Source organism: Lagenorhynchus albirostris, chromosome 2 (assembly GCF_949774975.1).
Source record: "Lagenorhynchus albirostris chromosome 2, mLagAlb1.1, whole genome shotgun sequence".
NCBI classification, from domain to species: Eukaryota; Metazoa; Chordata; class Mammalia; order Artiodactyla; family Delphinidae; genus Lagenorhynchus; species Lagenorhynchus albirostris.
The window spans coordinates 51,643,187-51,665,112 of record NC_083096.1 but is presented as its reverse complement, the minus strand read 5'-3'; the positions used below and the strand labels follow the sequence as shown (position 1 = coordinate 51,665,112).

General features: G+C 40.3%; 1 protein-coding gene across 1 annotated transcript in view; it reads right to left on the bottom strand.

Moving 5' to 3' along the window:
* Positions 1-14,343: 14,343 nt before the first annotated feature.
* The window catches only part of LOC132515412 (quinone oxidoreductase-like protein 2), a 37,469-nt gene continuing 29,886 nt past the window's right edge, over positions 14,344-21,926 (bottom strand). The window contains 4 exon segments of the mRNA XM_060141840.1: positions 14,344-14,587; positions 16,808-16,962; positions 20,366-20,388; positions 21,295-21,398. Coding sequence (XP_059997823.1) covers positions 14,344-14,587; positions 16,808-16,962; positions 20,366-20,388; positions 21,295-21,398 — 526 coding nt within the window.

The following is a 21,926-nucleotide window of genomic DNA, read 5'->3' as shown; positions in this document are numbered from 1 at the left end:
GCCCCAGTCCAGGAAGATCCCACATGTCACGGAGCAGCTGGGCCTGTGAGCCATGGCCTCTGAGCCTGTGTGTCCAGAGCCTGTGCTCTGCAATGGGAGAGGCCACAGCAGTGAAAGGCCTGCATACCGCAAAAAAAAAAAAAAAAAAAGAAAGAAAGCTGGAGCAGCAATACTCATATCAGACAAAATAGACTTTAAAATAAAGAATGTTACCAGAGACAAGGAAGGACACTGCATAATGATCAAGGGATCAATCCAAGAAGAAGATATAATAATTATAAATATATATGCAACCAACATAGGAGCACCTCAATACATAAGGCAAATGTTAACAGCTATAAAAGAGGGAATTGACAGTAACACAATAATAGTGGGGGATTTTAAGACCTCACTTACACCAATGGACAGATCAACCAGACAGAAATTAATAAGGAAACACAAGCTTTAAATGACACAATAGACCAGATAGATTTAATTGATATTTATAGGACATTCTATCCAAAACCAGCAGATTACACTTTCTTCTCAAGTGCACATGGAACATTCTCCAGGATACATCACATCTTGGGTCACAAATCAAGCCTCGGTAAATTTAAGAAAATTGAAATCATATCAAGCATCTTTTCCAAACACAACGCTATGAGATTCGAAATCAATTACAGGGAAAAAAATGTAAAAAACACAAACATATGGAGGCTAAACAATACGTTACCAAGAGATCACTGAAGAAATCAAAGAGGAAATTAAACAGTACCTAGAGAAAAATGACAACGAAAAAAAGATGATCCAAAACCTATGGGATGCAGCAAAAGCAGTTCTAAGAGGGAAGTTTATAGCCATACAGCCCTATGTCAAGAAACATCTCAAATAAATAATCTGACCTTACACCTAAAGCAACTAGAGGAAGAAGAAAAAAAAAAACCCTAGGTGAGTAGAAGGAAAGAGCTCATAAGATCAGAGCAGAAATAAATGAAATAGAAACAAAGAAAACAGTAGCAAATATCAATAAAACTAAAAGCTGGTTCTTTGAGAAGATAAACAAAATTGATAAACCTTTAGCCAGACTCATAAAGAAAAAGAGGGACAGGACTCAAATCAATAAAATTAGAAATGAAAAAGGAGAAGTTACAACAGACACTGCAGAAATACAAAGCATCATAAGAGACTACTACAAGCCACTCTATGCCAATAAAATGGACAACCTGGAAGAAATGGACAAGTTCTTAGAAAGGTATAACCTTCCAAGACTGAGCCAGGAAGAAACAGAAAATATGAACAGACCAATCACAAGTAATGAAATTGAAACTGTGATTAAAAATCTTCCAACAGGGGCTTCCCTGGTGGCGCAGTGGTTGAGAGTCTGCCTGCTGATGCAGGGGACACGGGTTCGTGCCCCGGTCCGGGAAGATCCCACATGCCGTGGAGCAGCTAGGTCCGTGAGCCATGGCTGCTGAGCCTGTGCATCCGGAGCCTGTGCTCCGCAACGGGAGAGGCCACAACAGTGAGAGGCCCGTGTACTGCAAAAAAAAAAAAAAAAAAGAAAAGAAAGAAAAAAAAATCTTCTAACAAACAAAAGTCCAGGACCAGATGGCGTCACAGGTGAATTCTATCAAACATTTAGAGAAAAGCTAACACCCACCTTTCTCAAACTCTTCCAAAAAACTGCAGAGGAAGGAACACTCCCAAATTCATTTTACGAGGCCACCATCACCCTGATACCAAAACCAGACAACGATACTACAAAGAAAGAAAATTACAGACCAATATCACTGATGAATATAGATGCAAAAATCCTCAACAAAATACTAGCAAACAGAATCCAAGAACACATTAAAAGGATCATACACCATGATCAAGTGGGATTTATCCCAGGGATGCAAGGATTCTTCAATATGTGCAAATCAATCAATGTGATTCACCATATTAACAAATTGAAGAATAAAAATCATATGATCATCTCAATAGATGCAAAAAAAGCTTTTGACAAAATTCAACACCCATTTATGATAAAAACTCTCCAGAAAGTGGGCATAGAGGGAACCTACCTCAACATAATAAAGGCCATATACGACAAACCCACAGCAAACAAAATTCTCAATGGTGAGAAACTGAAAGCATTTCCTCTAAGATCAGGAACAAGACAAGGATGTCCACTCTCACCACTATTATTCAACATAGTTTTGGAAGTCCTAGCCACGGCAATCAGAGAAGAAAAAGAAATAAAAGGAATACAAATTGGAAAAGAAGAAGTAAAACTGTCACTGTTTGCAGATGACATGATACTATACATAGAGAATCCTAAAGATGCCACCAGAAAACTACTAGAGCTAATCAATGAATTTGGTAAAGTTTCAGGATACAAAATTAATGCACAGAAATCTGTTGCATTCCTATACACTAACAACGAAAGATCAGAAAGAGAAATAAAGGAAACAATCTCATTCACCACTGCAACAAACAGAATAAAATACCTAGGAATAAACCTATCTAAGGAGGTAAAAGACCTATACTCAAAAACTATAAGACACTGATGAAAGAAATCAAAGATGCCAGAAACAGATGGAGAGATATACCGTGTTCTTGGATTGGAAGAATCAACATTGTGAAAATGACTATACTACCCAAAGCAATCTACAGATTCAATGCAATCCCTATCAAATTACCAATGGCATTTTTTACAGATCTAGATCAAAAACATCTTAAAATTTGTATGAAGACACAAAAGACCCTGAATAGCCAAAACAGTCTTGAGGGAAAAAAACAGACCTGGAGGAATCAGACTCCCTGACTTCTGACTATACTACAAAGCTACAGTAATCATGAGAATAATATACTGGCAAAAAAAAAAAAACAAACAGAAATATGGATCAATGGAACAGGATAGACAGCCCAGAGATAAACCCATGCACCTATGGTCAACTAATCTATGACAAAGGAGGCAAGGATATACAATGGAGAAAAGACAGTCTCTTCAATAAGTGGTGCTGAGAAAACTGGACAGCTACATGTAAAAGAATGAAATTAGAACACTCCCTAACACCATACACAAAAATAAACTCAAAATGGATTAAAGACCTAAATGTAAGACCAGACACTATAAAACTCTTAGAGGAAGACATAGGAAGAACACTCTTTGACATAAATCACAGCAAGATCTTTTTTAACTCACCTCCTAGAGTAATGGAAATAAAAACAAAAATAAACAAATGGGACTTAATGAAACTTAAAAGCTTTTGCAGCAAAGGAAACTATAAACAAGACAAAAGGACAACCCTCAGAATGGGAGAAAATATTTGCAAATGAATCAATGGACCAAGGGGTAATCTCCAAAATATGTAAAGAGCTCATGCAGCTCAATATTAAAAAAAAAAAACCCAATCAAAAAATGGGCAGAAGACGTAAATAGACATTTCTCCAAAGAAGACATATAGATGGACAAGAGGCACATGAAAAGCTGCTCAACATCACTAATTATTAGAGAAATGCAAATCAAAACTACAATGAGGTATCACCTCACATCAGTTAGAATGGGCATCATCAAAATATCTACAAACAATAAATGCTGGAGAGGGTGTGGAGAAAAGGGAACCCTCTTGCACTGTTGGTGGGAATGTAAATTGATACAGCCACTATGGAGAACAGTATGGAGGTTCCTTAAAAAACTAAAAATAGAATTACCATATAACCCAGCAATCCCACTACTGGCCATATACCCAGAGAAAACCATAATTCAAAAAGACACATGTACCCCAATGTTCATTGCAGCACTATTTACAATAGCCAGGTCATGGAAGCAACCTAAATGCCCATCGACAGATGAATGGATAAAGAAGATGTTGTACATATATACAATGGAATATTTCTCAGCCATGAAAAGGAATGAAACTGGGTCATTTGTAGAGATGTGGATGGACCTAGAGACTGTCATACAGAGTGAAGTAAGTCAGAAGGAGAAAAACGAATATCTTATATTAATGCATGTATGTGGAATCTAGAAAAATGGTACAGATGAACCGGTTTGCAAGGCAGAAATAGAGACACAGATGTAGAGAACAAACGTATGGCCACCAAGGGGGGAAAGGGGAGGGTGGGATAAATTGGGAGATTGGGATTGACATGTATACACTAATATGTATAAAATAGATAACTAATAAGAACATGCTCTATAAAAAATAAATAAATAAAATGAATTTCAAAAAAAAGAAAATGTTCCCTGAATGTTGAACATCACTGAAGGATAAGACTACCATACACAATGCAACAAGACAACTGTGCAAATCCCTGGCAACCTGAGGGCTGAATTGTGTGCCAGGAGAGTTCCAAGAAGGGCAAGATCAATACAAGTTGGTTTCACTGAACAAACGAGACTTCAGCCAAGCTCAGAATGGACACAACTTGCACTGAAAGGGAGTGACAGGTTCTTGGGGTGAAGAGATTTGTTTCTTCAGGCACTGTGCGTGCGCCACAAATGCAATGATGAGCAAAGTGCATCCTGGTCCCTGCTTTTACAGAGCTGTTGTCCAGAGATCAGTTTCCTTAGAGTCCAGGGTACTGGTGGGTCGTGACAAAAGTTGACATTTATTTAGGGCCTATAATGTGCCAGGCACTATGGTAAGTGCTTCACAAATAAAATCTCACTTGCTCCTCACTGCAACTCAAAGATAAGGGGGGTTTCTATTACCACCATTTTATGGATTGGAGACTGAGCCCACTGAGCTAATTAGTGGTGATGCCAAAATTCAAATCCAGGGCTGCCTAGCTCATGGGCCATTCCCTTTCCACACTACCTCATGGGAAATGATGTCAGGGGAGGGTGGATGGTGGAGTGCTTGGAAGGCCAGTGAAGCAGTCCATGTTTGCTGTGGAGGAAATAAGGTATTGGTTATCGGTTGTGTCTTCCTGCTGTTGCCTTAGCTGCTTTGCCTAAATCAGATTCCCAAGGTTCACACACAGAATTCAGAGGACCCTTCAGGCATGACACACTCTCTCCCTCCAGATCTCCATCAGCTTTCCTGCCATAGTGAACTGCAATGGCCATCTTGAAAGGAAATTTCAGTCCTATTTTTTTCTCTCCCTTAAATCCTAAACCTATGAGAAACCGTAGGAAACCATTCCCCATGGTTTTTCTCATCCGGCCCTATATTGGCCTTTTTTAGTTTTCCCAAGATCCACAAGAACCTTCACAGTTACCCAGAGACTAGCACACTAGTTATTTAGGTGACATCTTACCACCCAAAACATATGAAGGAGAAGGGAGATGCTGCAAATTTCTCCTTAGCTTTTATTTCTCCATCTTCCCAGGGAGGAAAAGGGCATGAGAGAAGAGGTATCTGCACTCTCTCCACCTCCCGAGAGGATGAGGGATTGTTCCCTGCCCTCAGTCCTTTCCTTCACTCTGAGTTGGGAAATACTGCTCCCAAGGAGGCCAGCCAGGATCATGAAGGTCAACCCACCTGGAGGACATAGAACTGGAGATGTTACAGTAAATGTGGAAATTCTTAAGTTCATATAGATAATATCTGCTTATCAATTATAAAGCACTTCCAGAACAGGCCTTCATTTGAATCTCTCACAATAGTTAGGTGGGTTTTAATGCTGATATGACTTTTTTTTTTTTTACAATTGAGGAAACTGAGGTACATAAAAAAGAAGTGGGTCCCTAAGGTCAGAGAGGTAGAACTTGCAGCCAGGCCCTCTGAGCTCAATTCTGTCCTCTGTCATCTCTTGCATATCCACTCAGGAATGCTGATTTGGATAAAGATGCCAGATAGGGATAGGAAAGCTTAATGGGCGGTCTCTATGATGTCATCCTCCAAGATTAGGGAGATTTGTCCAAATAGTTTTAATTTCATTTTGTACTCTCCTATGATTCTACCCTCCAACAACATGCCTTTCTCTTATAATAGTTGGCTTGGTGCTAACCAAATTTTAGAATAGTAAGTTCCATATACTCACTATTTCTGTGGAAAGAAGTGCTATTTTTACTTTGCCCTAAAACTATTTCTTTAAAATGATAAAGTTGCCCCTAGTTCTTGTGCTCTGGGATTTCATAAGTTCATATTTTTATCTTACGATTTTCATTATTTTATAAATTTCAATTATACTCCCCTCTCAGCCTGGGTCTTTCCAGAATGAAAAGCCCTAATTCTTTCATCATCCCCCACAAAGGCTTCTCCTGACCCTCTGGCCCAATTTAGGCATCCTTCTCTAGACCTTGGTTGGCTCTGTATGTCTTTGAGGTGTATCAGATCATCAGGCCCTCATCACTTTGTCCATTATTCTTTATAAAAGAGCACAAATGGTTTCAGCTAAAATCAAATGCAGAAATATTTGAGAGACACTTTTAAAAATCAAGCAATTCTTTTGCTCCAAGTCAGCCCAGCATAGGCTGAATGAAAAAAATACACATTTTTGCTTCAAGTCTGAAATAAATTTGAACACACCGCTACTAGTCAACCTTGTAATCTATTATGAAAATGACAATTTGCAAAGCACTTTCACATAGATTATTATCTCACTTGACCCTCACATGAACCATGCATAGTAGAAAAAATGTATTATTGTCCTCATTTTTCACATGAGAAACGTAAAAAGATGAGTCTAACCCACAGTCAAACAGCTGGAATTAGAGCCCCAGTCACTGGCCTTCCATCGAGAGAATGGTCTTTTATCCACTGTGCAATGTAGCCTTCCTTATAAACACTTGTGATTTACATTGAAGCACCAAACTACCTCTCTCTGAGTCTTTTTCAGTGGCCACAGCACAGTCACAAAATATTCTATAGTTCTACTGAAAGGAAAGATGTTTAAGGTTAATCTAAACCCTCTTCCCTTTTCTCTCTACCTGCTCTCCGGCAGCAATCTCAGCCACAACACAGGCATCATTGTCATCTCCACGCAAATGCCTCCCAAATCTGTATCTCTAGGCCACACCTCCACTCTGGCACCAGAAAGGTATAAAAGTGCATACTTGACATCTCTTGGATGTCTCAGTATGCTCCCTTTTGATGTTCCTCCTCTCAAATACCTATCCAGGAACCTACGAGTCTTGACTTTTCTCTCTCCCTCCCCTTACCCCCACTGCTATATCCAATCTAACACCAAGTCCTTTCACTTTTACCTCCCACACAGCTCCCGTGCTGTCCATTTCTCTCCTTCCCCATAATCACCACCTTAGTCCAAGACCGTCATCTCCCCTTTGGACTTTCATGGACTCCTAACTGGTCTCCCTCTCCAGTCCTTCCTCCTCACTATAGACTATGCCATTCTGGTCATGCCATCCCTACCCCACCCCTGCTTAGAACACTTCAATGGCATCCCATTGCTCGTAGGGTAAAGGCAAAACACCCAGAACGGGCCCACCAGCCCTGCCTAACCTGGTCCCACCTCCAGCCTCATCTCACAACACTCGCCTTCATTTCTTAAGCTCCAGCCCCACTAGCCTTCGTTCAGGCCTCTTTACTCACCATGCTTTCATTTGCCACAGGGTCCTAGCATATTCTTCCTTGTCTTCCCTGATTATTTAAATTCCTAGAATTAGATTCCTAGAAGGCTCCAACTTCATATAGAGGTTCAAGGGTCTTTCCTCAGGAAATCCTATCTTGACCTCCCTGAGTTAAATTCTTCCACTATGCTTTTCACGGAACTGCTTGGGCATGGTTTTAATTTATGTCTGTCTCCCCCACCAGATTTGTAAACTTTTGCTCACCATCATATTCCCCGTGCTGTGCTGAGCTTGGAACACAGAAGCACGTCAATAAATGTTTGTTAGATAGATGAATAAACTCACTAATGAGGAAACGGTTGTATGGATTATACATCCTCATTATGGAATACTAGGCAGCTGTTAAAAAGAATAAGTCTATATGTTCTAATACAGAATGATGTCCCGGACATATTATTAATTTAAAATAGTACATTACAGAACAGTATGAATACTATGATCAGTTATTTTTTAAACCTATGTATGTCTTTATTTTTAAAAAATCTCTGTGTGTATGTATACATGTGAATGTGTTTATGCATATGTGTGTATATGTTTTAAATGGCCTGCAATACACCTGAAACTAACATATTATTATAAGTCAACTAAATATCAATAAAAATAAAGAAATACAAATAAAAAGGTCTGCAAGACTAACACCAAACTGCTTACAGTGGTTGCCCTGGAGAAAGGGACTGAGACAGGATACAGAAAAATAGAATAGAAACTTCTACTCAAAAACTCCTTGCTGGTTTGACTTTTTTCAATGACCCTGTGGTATTGTAATTATTTTAACAATATCATTTTTAAAGATAATGATAGAACTCAACAAAGTTCAGGAAACTGGCCATTTCTATGTACAGCAAAAATAAAATAAAATAACCACTTTGTGTATGATTCCTCAACAATGATAAAGTTCCAGAAATCAGCATATTTCCAGATCAGATCTCCAATCTAGCTGTGATGAACAGGCAGCACAGTGTCTGGAGAGTAGCACTGACATATATACACTACTGAATATAAAATAGTTGGCTGGTGGGAAGCAGCAGCGTAGCACAGGGAGATCGGCTCGGTGCTTTGTGATGACCTAGAGGGGTGGGATAGGGAGGATGGGAGGGAGGCTCAAGAGGGAGGGGATATGGGGACATATGTATGCATATGGCTGATTCACTTTGGTGTACAACAGAAACTAACACAGTACTGTGAAGCAATTATACTCCAATAAAGATCTATTAAAAAAAAAAAGAGGCAGCACGGAAGAGAACAAGGAGACATGCCAACATGTGTTTGTCTCATTCTTTTTAATAACTGCTTAGTATTCCATAATGAGGATGTACATCACATACAACCCTTTCCTTCCCTCACATGACCCATATAAACAATAAACATTTTGAAAAAATCACTGCTCTTTATTTAGTTATACAATCTTGGAAGGAAAATAAGAGAAACAAATAATACTGTGAATTTTTCTTAGTTTACTTAGCTTTTTTTTTGTTGTTGTTAAATAAAAGTGATTATGTGTAGATACTTTTATTTTCCTTTACTTGCCAAAGAACAAATCTTTCGTTGTCTTTACCATAGTTCCAATAGAAAAGATAGCGTTCTACAGCCACGCAGGCTGCAGAGGAAGGAGCAGGGACAAATACACGGGTGATGTGCAGACCGGATTATTCCACAGCTAATAGCACAAGACCTCACTTCAGTTGTCAAGAGAAGTGTGTGCAGGTGGATAGACCCACAGTTAGAGGAAAAGAAGAGGTAGCTGTGTGGGAGTGATTTCTCCAGCAGCCAGCCTACAAGAGAGAGCTGGGAAAAGTCTGTGAATATAGAATAAATGCTGTCACTTGGAGCTGCATTGATTTTTTTTTCAGACTAATGGCTTAGACGGTAGAACAACCAAACGATGACTAAAATGTGAGTCAAATGCTTTCAAATAAAATCATTCTAATGAAGCAGGAACACAGGCAAACAGAGAGCAGGTCATTAGGGGTTCTAACCAATACTTGTTAAACCTGAAGAAACTCACTCTCCTTAATGACTGCCTCTTTCAATCTAAGTCATTTTGACATTAGTGAGCTGGGGACAATCGATCTTTATTACTAGTGATATCTACTGATCAGCTCTGAACGGTGGGAAAGGTAGCTCCCAGTGGGGCTTGTGTACTTTTCTCAATCCTGATTTGTCTTCCTTCTCTCCTGGGGTCTCTCCAGCATGTCTTCTACTATCCCAAAAGGCGTCAGGAAATTCTAAAATTAGCTTCAAAGTTGGTATCTTGATATTTTTGAAAACTAACTTTCATTTAAATAGAAAAATAGCTCACATTAAGAAGTAAGTTTGGAGACTTCCCTGGTGACGCAGTGGTTGAGTCCGACTGTCATTGCAGAGGACACGGATTCGATCCCTGGTCCAGGAAAATCCCACATGCCTCAGAGCAACTAAGCCTGTGCACCACAACTACTGAGCCTGCGCACTTAGAACCTGTGCTCTGCAACAAGAGGTCACCACAATGAGAAGCACATGTGCCACAATGAAGAGTAGTCCCCACTCACCACAACTAGAGAAAGCCTGCATGCAACAACGAAGACCCAACGCAGCCAAAACTAAACAAAATTTTAAAAATAAATAGATAAATGTGTGCCTTTATGTATTTATTTTAAAAAAAGAAAAAAGAAATGGTGCTGGAACAACTGAATATCCAATGCAAAAAAAATGAATGAAGACACTGTCCTTATATCTTTCACCAAATTAACTCAAAATGGATCTTATACATGAGTATAAAAGGCAAAACTAAAAAACTTCCAGAAGAAGACAAGATAAAAACTAAGGCACCTTAGATTTAGGAATGAGTTTTTTAGATATAACACCGAAGCACAATCCATGAAAAAAAATTGGTAAATTGGACATATTAGAATTAAAAACTTCTGCTCTGCAAAAGACACTTAAAAGAATAAAAATATAAACCACAGCTTGGAACAAAAATAGTTGCAAAATGCATATCTGATAAAGAACTTGTACCTAAAATACACAAAGAATTCTTAAAACTCAACAATAAGAAAACAAATAACCCCATTTACGAATGTGCAAAAGCTCTAAGCAGACACTTTACTAAAGAAGATATACAGGGCTTCCCTGGTGGCGCAGTGGTTGAGAGTCTGCCTGCTGATGCAGGGGACACGGGTTCATGCCCCGGTCCGGGAAGATCCCACGTGCCGCGGAGTGGCTGGGCTGTGTGCCATGGCCACTGAGCCTGCGCGTCCGGAGCCTGTGCTCCACAACGGGAAGGGCCACAACAGTGAGAGGCCCACGTACCGGTAAAAAAAAAAAAAAAAAAAAAAGAAGAAGAAGATATATAGATGGTAAATAAGCATATGAAAAGATGCTCATCATATTGTCATTAGAGAATTGTAAATTAAAACAACAGTGAGATACCTCTACTACACACCTATTGGAATGTCTAAAATCCAAAAACTAACACCACCAAATGCTGATGAGGATGTGGAGCAATGGCAACTCTCATTCTTTATTGATGGGAATGCAAAATGATACAACTACTTTGGAAGACAGTATAGCAGTTTCTTATAAAATTAAACATAATCTTATATGATCCAGCAATCGCATTCCTAAGTATTTACCCAAATGAGTTGAAAATTTACATCTACCCAAAAACCTACACAAGAATGTTTATAGCAGCTTTGTTCATATTTGCCAAAACTTGGGAGCAAACAAGATGTCCTTCTGTAGGTGAATGGGTAAACAAGCTGTAGTATATCCATACAGTGTAATATTATTCAGTGATAAAAAGAAATGGACTATCAAGCCATGAAAAGACATGGAGGAAACTTACCAGATACAAGATCAGCTTACAAAAACTACTGGTATTTCTCTATATCAGAAATAATCAACTGGGAAATATAACAGAAATAAAATATTGTTCTCAAGGGCAACAAAACCAGTAAGGTACTTGTAATTAACATAACTCAGAACAATCCACACAACTTTAAGGAGAACAACTTTAAATTCTATTTAAAAACATGAAAGATCTGAATAAATAGCAATATATCCCTGTTCATAAATGAGACAACTTAAAATTGCAAAAATATCAATACTCCTCCAAATTAATCTCTAAAGTCAACACAATTCCATTCAAAATTTCAGCCAGATTTTTTGACGAACTAAAGAAATTTATTCCAAAATTTATCTAAAAGGATAAAGATTCACTAACAGCTAAGTCATATTTGAAAAAGAAGAACACAGGTGGAAGAGTTACTCTTCCAGATATTAACACATGCTTCAAAGCTAAAAACATAAAACAATGTGATACTATTATAGGAACAGATATGTGAACCAAGGGAATAGAATAGAAAGCAGAGAGCAGACACATACATGTATACCTGGAAACATGAAAAAAATATTACCCAGGCTTTAAAGTTCAGTGAAATTAATTATAATTTCATTTAATCATCTTCATTTTAAAAGAACAAAATATATAAATTCTGGTACTGCTTAGGAAAATTCAAGATTCCTGGTCATTTTAACAGTGAGATAGTTCATTCACATAGATGATTCCATGATAGATGGATAAACTTCATACACTAGAATAAGGTTTCTAAGAAGCAATTTCCTGGCTTGTTTGAAGAGAGAGTTTGACATAGCCATAAGGAGCTCCAATTCTGGAGTCAGAAACACACCTGGACTGGATTCCAGGTCTGTCATTACTACATACAATATGGCAGGTTTCTTAGATCTACAAGTCTTGATTTCTTCATCTGCAACATGTGATAAAAATGGTTCATACCTCAAAGGGTTGTTGCGAAGATTAGGTGAGAAGATGCCTGTAAAGTGCTTAGCACAGTTCTTGACCCATAATAAGCACCTAACATCTGTGAGCTGCCGTTATTACTATTATTCTAAATGGCTTGCATATTGAAAGAAGCAGAAAGGGAAGAAATAGTAAATGGATGGTGTGTAAATGAGATGCTTGAAATATGTTAGGGAGCGTGGCCTCGGGGAAGAGTTGATAACGGGAAGGTCAGCAGAGTGGGAAGAACTAGAAAAATCCTATGTGCCCTCCTCAGTGAAAAGGAGGGCAAATGGAAGCTGACAGCAGGTTAGTAATTTGTGTTTAAGAGAAGAGAGGATATCATTGTGGATGATTAAAACCATAATCTACCTCTGGCTTTTTCTCTTACCAGATGCACCTAGAACACACCAAAGCAGAGAAGAAACAGCACAGACTAGCACGCGGTTCCACGCCGGTACTGCCTAACTGTGCTTATCCTCCATCAACAGGTGTATGTGAGCCACAGGTAAAGCAAACCTCAGTTTACGAGTCACATAATAAAAGCCACAAGATGCAAAGGGATCCAGAAATTCTCTAAGCTGGTGGTTTTCAAGTTTTTAAGCCACAAAACCTTTTCTTAAGAAAAGCATGAATAAAAAAATAAAAACGTGCAGCTACTCAGGCCTCAGCAGCAGAAACGGAGTCCCAGAGCCCAAGAGGCTCAAGTCTACACCTGCAACCCCCCATCCCGAATGTGGCTCGGAAGTATAATCTGAAAGCCACTGATACCGTCCTACCCCTCAACTTTTTTTTTTTTTTTTTTTTGGCCATGCCACACGTCTTATGGGATATCAATACCCCGACCAGGGATTGAACCCGGCCCTGGCAGTGAAAGCGCCACGTCCTAACGACAGGACCGTCAGGGAATTCCTGCCCCTCAACTTCAGAGATGTGGAAAGTGAAGGTCAGAAAGGCGAGAGGACTTCCACAAAGTTGTAACCACATGGGGACAGAGCTAAAACAGAATCCAATCCAACAGTTATCTGACGGCCAGTCAGGTTCTCTTTTTACCACTGAACATTACCTTCTTGACTGACATACCAAAAAGATGAGGAGGAAAGTAAAACATGTTTGAGAAGAATGTTCTCATCATAGGAAAAACATAAAAATGGAAGGCTGGAGAGCAATGAAGCCTGGCAGCTTGGGCTCCACTAATCTGCATATGAATGGAACACCACCTCCATCAGTGGCTGACTAGAGTTACCAAAACAGTTTTTTGAACATTAAAACAAATTAAGCCAAAAAAAAAAAACCCCTTCAGCAATTCCCTGAAGGTCCAGTGGTTAGGACTCAGTACTTTCACTGCCAGGGTCCGGGTTTCGATCCTTGGTTGGGAAACTAAGGTCCCATAAGCCACAAGGTGCAACCAAAAGAAAAAAAACCCTTCACAGTGAGTGCATAACAGAATCACATCTACAACTATACTGCGTATGAATGCGCACAATTATACTTTGGAGGAAGTTTAGGCCACATTAATGGGACTGTGTGGGAATGAAAAAGGGCTTGAATAGCCAATGAAATTAACTACAGTGACTAATGGATGAATTATATAGTCATATGATACTGAGCATGATTTTGGTGTTCTGTTCACAGAACTCCAGCTTAAATCATCTGGTTGTACTTTAAAGGAGTCTGTATTCTAAAATCAAAGGTCAAGTTAAGTGCTTCCTTTCTAGACTTGTATGTTGTGAAGTTCAGAGTTCATATCAACACGAGTAAATTATTTTCTAAGTACTATCACATCCCTCTATTTAAGACACCAGTGATGTAGACAGAGCCCTCAAAATTCAGCTCCTTCATGGCCTTCACAGTTTCAGTTTCCCACTGGCTTACTAGGCCTGAGTACACAGCCATACAACCCAACAGGGAGAAATCCTATGACTCTGCAGCCTGTGACACCTCATTATTCTGCATTGTGTTTACTCTTTAATTCTATAAAAGGAGGATTTATAGTACCTAGAGAGAAACTATCCAGTAGTTTGGCACAGATTATTTCCTGGCCTTATCTACAACACATCCCTTAAGAGCGTCTCACTTCCTCCAGCTTAAAAACCGCTCCAATGTATGGCTGGATGCACCCTTCCTGGCAGTACTGAATTGCTGAGGACAGGCCTCTGAAGAAGAGGGGAAAGTTCTGGTCCTGGTATCGGCCCCAGTACAGCCCCATGGCAGAGATATTCTTCAGGAGCAGAAGACTGGCCGGCACAGAAGCAATGGTTCCTCCAGCAACACCCACCACCACAATCCTGCCCTCCCATGCCAGGCTGAGGGGAAAAGGAGAAGAAAAAAAGATTATAAAAGGCAATGTACATTCATAGCCATTAGGATGGCTACTATTTAAAAAAAGAAAAAAAAACAGAAATTAAGTGTTGGTAAGGATTTAGAGAAATGGAACCCTCATGGACTGTTGGTGGGATTGTAAAATGGTGCAAATGCTATGGAAAACAGTATGGAGGTTCCTCAAAAAATTAAACATAGAACTACCATATGATCCAGCAATCTCACTTCTGAATCTATATCCAAGAGAAGTGAAAGCAGGGTCTTGAAGAGATATTTGTACACCCATGTTTACAGCAGTACTATCTATAATAGCCAAGAGGTGGAAACAATCCAAATGTCCATCAACTGATGGATGTTTAAACAAAATGTGTTATATACATACAGTAGAATATTATTCAGCCTCAAAAAGGAAGGAAATCCTGTCACATGTTAAAACATGCATGAACCTTGAGGCCATTATGTTAAGTGAAATAAGCCATTTACAAAAAGACAACTACTGTATTATTCTACTTATATGGGGTATCTAAAGTAGTCGAATTCATAGAAGCAAAGTAGAATGGTGGTTACCAAGGGCTGGGGAGAAGCGGGGAAAGAGGAGCTGTTGTTTAATGGATATAGAATTCAGCTTTGCAAGAAGAAAAACGTATGAAGATCTGTTTCACAACAATGTAAATATACTTAACACTACTGAACTTACACTTTACAATGGTAAATGTAGCAAGTCTTTTGTTATGTATTTTTTACCACAATTTAAAAAACACAGAATGAGGGGAGAGAAAGCAACGTACATTAATTCAGAGAGACAAAGTAGGTTTTGGGGGTGGGGGGCAGGTGTGTAATGGGTACAGAGTTTTTGTTGGGGATGTTGACACAACATTGTCAACATGTTTAATTGTATACTTACAAATGGTTAAAATGCTAAATATTAGGTTACTGTATATTTTACCAAAATTAACAAAAAAAGCAACATGCATTAAACACCCAGCTGGGAATTCCTATTGACCTTACAAACTGGCAGGGGTGACCCATTCTACACCAATTTGTATTCCTCAGTAGGAAAATAGAAAAATAAGCCGTAAGCAAGATAGTAGGGGGTCAGAGAAACTAGCCAGTCTTGTAAGGGAACCCACTTTAGAATCAAAGCTGTCTATTTAACTACTCAGCTACTTTGTGGAGGGGAATCAGGTATAAACAGATATCATTCCAATGCTGAACAACTCAGTTTGAAAATTTTGAACTTAGGAAGCAAGAATAAGAATTCAGACTCTCTCATGAAGCATCATTTGCTTTACACTAAGGCTTACTTTAGGACTCATTTAATTTATATACTTTTCTAGGGAATTTTGAATAATTGACAAAATACTATTACCTGGAAGGCAAGAGAAGGGTATGAATTAGCAGTCCTCTGTCCTGGCTCCCCATTTAGTCAACACACTCCTCCCTTTGCCTCCTGTCTAAGCACAGTAGTGGACACAGTGCAGTGATGCACAGGGGCTATAGAACCACATGGATCCCTTCTGTGGGCAAGCTGCTCTCTCTGCTTCTGTTTCTTCTACTTTAAACTAAGATAAACCACAAAACTGTGCTTACCAGGATGACACAAGAAATGAAGTTAACATTATCAGAGCCCTCCAGGGTCTCTGGTTGAAACAGAATGAGAATTGGTGTGGTTACAGCAGTCCCATGAAATCTCCAGTGATTTTTTTTTTTTTTTTAAATAAAACAAGTCAAGGAGACACCTATACTGGTGGCTGCTTCAGAAACCAGTAAGATCAAAAGAGTCTGTACCTTGCTGCTCAGTGAACTGGGAGACTGCCACCCCAGTAATTCTAACATCTGAACAATGGTCTCAAGAATTACCGACACCATGTATATAAAGTAGTTAGTGGGGGCAGGCATAGCTGAATTTAACACATGTATAATTTCTAAAACATTTGATATTGCCAACTAGAGAGTCCGCAGTCGTTTTTTGGATATTTTCCAGTTGGCTATTTTGTTTTTGCTATATTTAAGCATTTCCTGATTTTCCCTCTGCTTCTATTCCTTCTCACCCAGCCACTCAGCTGTTCTCGTTGATGCCAGTGGCTACGGGAAAAGTGAGCAGCAAAGACAAAAAAGAAGCAAGGCCAGAAGGAATACAGAGGTCTGGAAAGGTTTCTGCAGAGCCCCAGGTCTAGCCCACTCGGGAGGACCACTGCATGTACCTGCGGAGAGCCTCCAGGAAGATATCTCCTTCCACGGTATCAATGACCACGTTCACCCCGCCACTGCCCACCAGCTTCCCCACTGCTTCCTTCAGGCTGCCCTGACTGTAGCTCACGATGGACTGTGCACCCCTCTGCATCGCCAGCTTGCACGGCTGCAGCTATTACCTACATAAAGAACACAATGCTTCTGATGGTCCAGAATACGTACCAAGAAGGCTCACCCCACCCACCCAGCCTCCAACTAAAGAAGGAAACCAGCGTGACCTCACTGTCCTAGCATCAGCCTCAACCCAACACATAAGGCCCATCACACAGCACCATCACACGGGCCCCTGCATACCCACTGGCAACGTGATCCACATTTCCAGGAATCCTGGAACCCCAGTGGGTCTAGCTAGGCGACAGTTCAGGAGACACTCACAAGTTCTTCTCCAAATGCAAATTAAAACCACCATTTATTGAGTACCCAGTATGAGTCAAGTAGTAAGGACACAAGCTAAATAACCAGCTTAGAGTCAAAAAAGCAAGATCCAGCAGTATGATGGCAGAAGTACTGCCATCATACTGAGTCCAGTATGTGCAAGCTAGAGGTATCTAACCTCGATCTACAAGATCAGGAAAAACTTCTCAGAGGGTAAAACATGATTCAATGGAAAGATCTTGAAGTCAGACAGACCTGAGTTCAAATCCTGGCTCTGCTACTAACTAGCTGTATTACCTAAGGCAAATTACTTAGTAAGAACTAACACTTACATGGTGCTTACTATGTGCCCAACACTATTCTAAATGCTTTACATATATTAATAACTCATTTAATCTTAATATCCCAATAATATGCATACTATTATTATCCCCATTTTAAAGATGAAGAAACTGAGGCAAAAGAGGTTAAGTATCTTGCCCAAGGTCACACAGCTCATGGGAGGCAGAACTGGGATCCAAACCCAGGTAATTCGTCTCTAGAGTTCATGCTTTTAGCCTCTATTTTGCCTGCCAACTCCTCTAAGCTTCAGTTACCCCATCCATAAAATAAGATAAATTTTTAAAATTAAATGGAATACTGTATATAAAGCACTTAGAAAACAAAGTGTTGGATAAACTGAATCTATTGTTACACATATGCAATCGTTTATTCTATTTAAACCTCATAAGAACATTATGGGGGAGGTACAGTTACTCCCATTCTGTAGATGGAAACAAAGACCCAGAAAGGTTAAGTATTGGGCCGGCCAAAAAGTTTGTTCGGTTTTAAGTAAAAATAAAAGACACATTTTTCATTTTCATGAAGAACTTTACTGAACAATGTATTCACTAACCGAACAAACTTCTTGTCCAACCCAATAATTAAGCCAGGATCATCCAGGTAGTAGGTGATACGACAACTATTCAAATCCAATGCTGCTGATTCCAAAGCCCATGCTTTTCCACTCCATCACCCTGGGAGAAAGCCATGCCTAAGACCTGCCAAAGATGGCATAGATGGCTGTGGGCGATATTGTGAGGAGGTCTGGGGTTTGGAAGTCTCCAGAAAATCTTCAGACACTCAAGAATTGCCTAGAGGTGCCTTATCCCTGAGCAGCATCCACCAGCCCAAGCACTTTGGCCCCAAGGTGACATTCAGAATGTGCAAACACCCAAGAACATCTGTGTCCTTAAAAAATTCCAAACTCACCCATAACTATTTGAAACTGAAAGTTACCCTCATATACTCCCCCGTGGAACCCTCAAACATCTGCGTTTCACTGACTGCTATCAGCACACAGTGCCATAGAGGGAAGACACCAGTCGAGGGTCAGGCACCTGATTCCAACCCCAGGATTCTCTGTAGGTCCCAGTGAGGCCTGCTGTGAATCATTTTCTCTCTTCATGCCTCACCTTCTTTGTCTGTGAAATAGGGATAATAAACACTTGCATTCCCCATCTCCCAAGGGGTCTGTGAGGACCAAGGGTAAGATAATTGCTGTGGAGGCAATGTGAAAGCAATATGAAATACTGTGAATGAAAGATGTTATCAAAATGACCTGTTCCAAGTAGGTGGCATGATGACATTATTTTTTTGTTTGTTTTTGCTTAAAACCATTATTGCTGCTAAAGAAAATACAGCTTAGATTAATTTTAATATCTGAATTAAAACAAATTTTTCTCTCTACTTAACTTCCTATAACTATTTAAAACAAATGGTAGGGACTTCCCTGGTGGTGCAGTGGATAAGACTCCACGCTCCCAATGCAGGGGTCCCGGGTTTGATCCCTGGTCAGGGAACTAGATCCCACATGCATGCCACAACTAAGGAGCCCACCTGCCGCAATAAGGAGCCCACCTGCTGCACCTAAGACCCAGTGCAACCAAAAAAAAAAAAAAAAAGTAGCAGAATCTCCTTTTAAAATAGATTAAAAATAGGGCTTCCCTGGTGGCGCAGTGGTTGAGAATCTGCCTGCCAATTCAGGGGACACAGGTTTGAGCCCTGGTCTGGGAAGATTCCACATGCTGTGGAGCTACTAGGCCCGTGAGCCACAACTACTGAGCCTGCGCATCTGGAGCCTATGCTCCACAACAAGAGAGGCCGCGATAATGAGAGGCCCGCGCACCGCGATGAAGAGTGGCCCCGCTTGCCACAACTAGAAAAAGCCCTCTCACAGAAACGAAAACCCAACATAGCCAAAAATAAGTAAATAAATTTTTTTTTAATTAAAAATAAATAAATAAAACAAATGGTACAGTTTTATCTTCCCAGAAATGTTAAATAGTCAGTGGTTCTAGACAATGAGACTAACTGTGGTCTCCCCGCTAAGAGAGGTGCTAAAAGCCCTCACTTTTGAGTTGAAATGTGTTCATACTCCATGAAGAGCCTCCTGGTATCTAAGACTGCTTTCAGAACTCATATGTCCTTCCCAAAAGAAAGTCAATGTGAGAAAAAAGAGCTGCCACCTGGAGAAATTCCACACCAGTCCAATTATCACCAAACCTGTATAGCATCTTGGTGCCTCTGGATATCCCCACCGCAGGCTACGCAGGAACCTCACACTCAGCACATCCAAAACTGAACTCACCATATCCTCCTGGGTTCTCAGTCCCAGCAAATGGCAAATCCCCAAGTGCACCTAGTTTGCGCCTTCCCACTCAATATCTAATAATAACAGGATCCCTTTTCAAGGGATCCTCCATGACACACCATGCCCTCAAACAGGCACATGGCACGAGTGACCTCAATATTCCCACAACCACCCAATGAGAAAGCATTATTGTACAAATGAGGAAACTGAAGCTATTAAGCCAGAGACAGAGCTACAGTTTGCCCCTAGGTCAGGCTAATGTCAAAGTCTTTGTTCCTTCAACTATATCAGGATGCTCCCCAGTCACCAAATTCTCTATTTTCTTCTACTTTGGTATCTCTCTGATCATCGCCTCCAGTGCCTTGTTTCAAGTATCATCACCTCTGGCTTGGATTGCTCCAGGAATCTGTCCTATTGCCTCTGACCTTGCCCCTATCCCTCATCCCCACTGCTACCAAAGTGAACTTTGCAAAATGCAAAGATGATCATGTCACTTCTCTACAAAATCCTCAATAGCTCCTGCAGCTTCCAAGAAATGTTCAAATTCCTCAGTGTCTCATGATCTTATCTCTGCTCCGCTCCCTAGAGTCATCTCCCACTGTTCCCCACACACATCCTTCGCTCCACAGATGCTATTTGCAATTCCCTGAATGCATCACGTTAGTACCTATGTCTCTGTCTTCTAATATGTCCTCCCACCACTAAAATGGCCATCCCTTCCCTTCTTCCTCTATTCAACTGCTATCAGTCCTGCAAAAGTCAGCTTAAACGTCCACCTCCTCCAAGAAATCCTTCTTCTCTAATACCTGCAGCCTCCGAGAAAAGCCCCTGTAGAGAGGTGGGTCTTGCTTTCATGTATTTATTCATTCATTCAAGAAATAATTATTGAGTGCCTACTAAGGTCTCGGCACCATGCTAGGTGCTGGGACTGCAATAATGAATCAAACAGACACTACTCCTGCCTTGATGGGGATTACAGTCCAGTGGGAGGGACACATTGATCTAGTAATGACACAAGTAAAGGATTAACCACATGCTATGAAAGAGAAGTACAGGATGCTATGAGACCACATACAAATAGTCCAGGGGAGGGGACAAACATCTCCTGAGGGACAAAGAATACTTCTCCAAAAAAGCGACATCTGAGTTTAAATTTGAAGCTCGGGGGGGACAGTTTAGAGCATTATAGGTAGAAGGAATAGAATCTTCAGAGGTTGTGAAGCGAATTGAACCTTGCCAGGTTCTAGTAACTTAGAAGGGTGAGTGGTTTACTCCTAAGTCCCCTCACTAGTCTGCAAGCAAACAGATGGCAAGACCCTACTCTAGGTTACTTTACATCCCCAGTAACTTGCATATGCTTTTTAATAAACAAATGAATAGATTCCATGTTTGAAAACAAGAGGCATGATATTTTTTAATGGAGAATCAAACATGCAAATACCTTGACCTTGAAGTGACCTTGAAGAACACTTGCTGCCACATCAATCACGGCCCGGCCTGTGGCTCCAGATGCTGCTGTCACTAAAACAGCTTCTCTGAGCCAGAGAAAGATGAGTGTTACCCAAGACATCAAAAATCCTCCAACGGTATGATTTCACGAACACTTTGAAGCGAGGACATTTTCAAGCAAGAAGAGAACTGAGAGGCCATTTCATTCGACCCTTCATGTACATGTACACATATGTGGATGCTCTCCAGCTTCTCAGGCTGGGTTATGTATGTAGATCAGTGCTAATTTAGTCCCGTCTTGAAGACTTCCCAGGTAAGGGTCCTTAATCTCTCTAGGTAGCCTCTTCCTCATTCCAGTGGCAGCCTTCCTTTGCACTACCACTCCAATTTCTGCTTCATAAATTCTGTCCTAAAATCATTCTCCTACTAAACACTGCCAAATTTTAGAAGGTAACAGCCACTGCTCAACTAAGCCCATCTCCCTGGATCAATTCTGAGGCTCTCTGAAAAGAGCAAGAAGCTGTAGTTATGCTCCAGGTAAAGTGGGAAATTCAGCACCTCTGAGTTTGAAATATCCCACTTAGGTACACCCAACCAAGCCTCACAGAAACAAA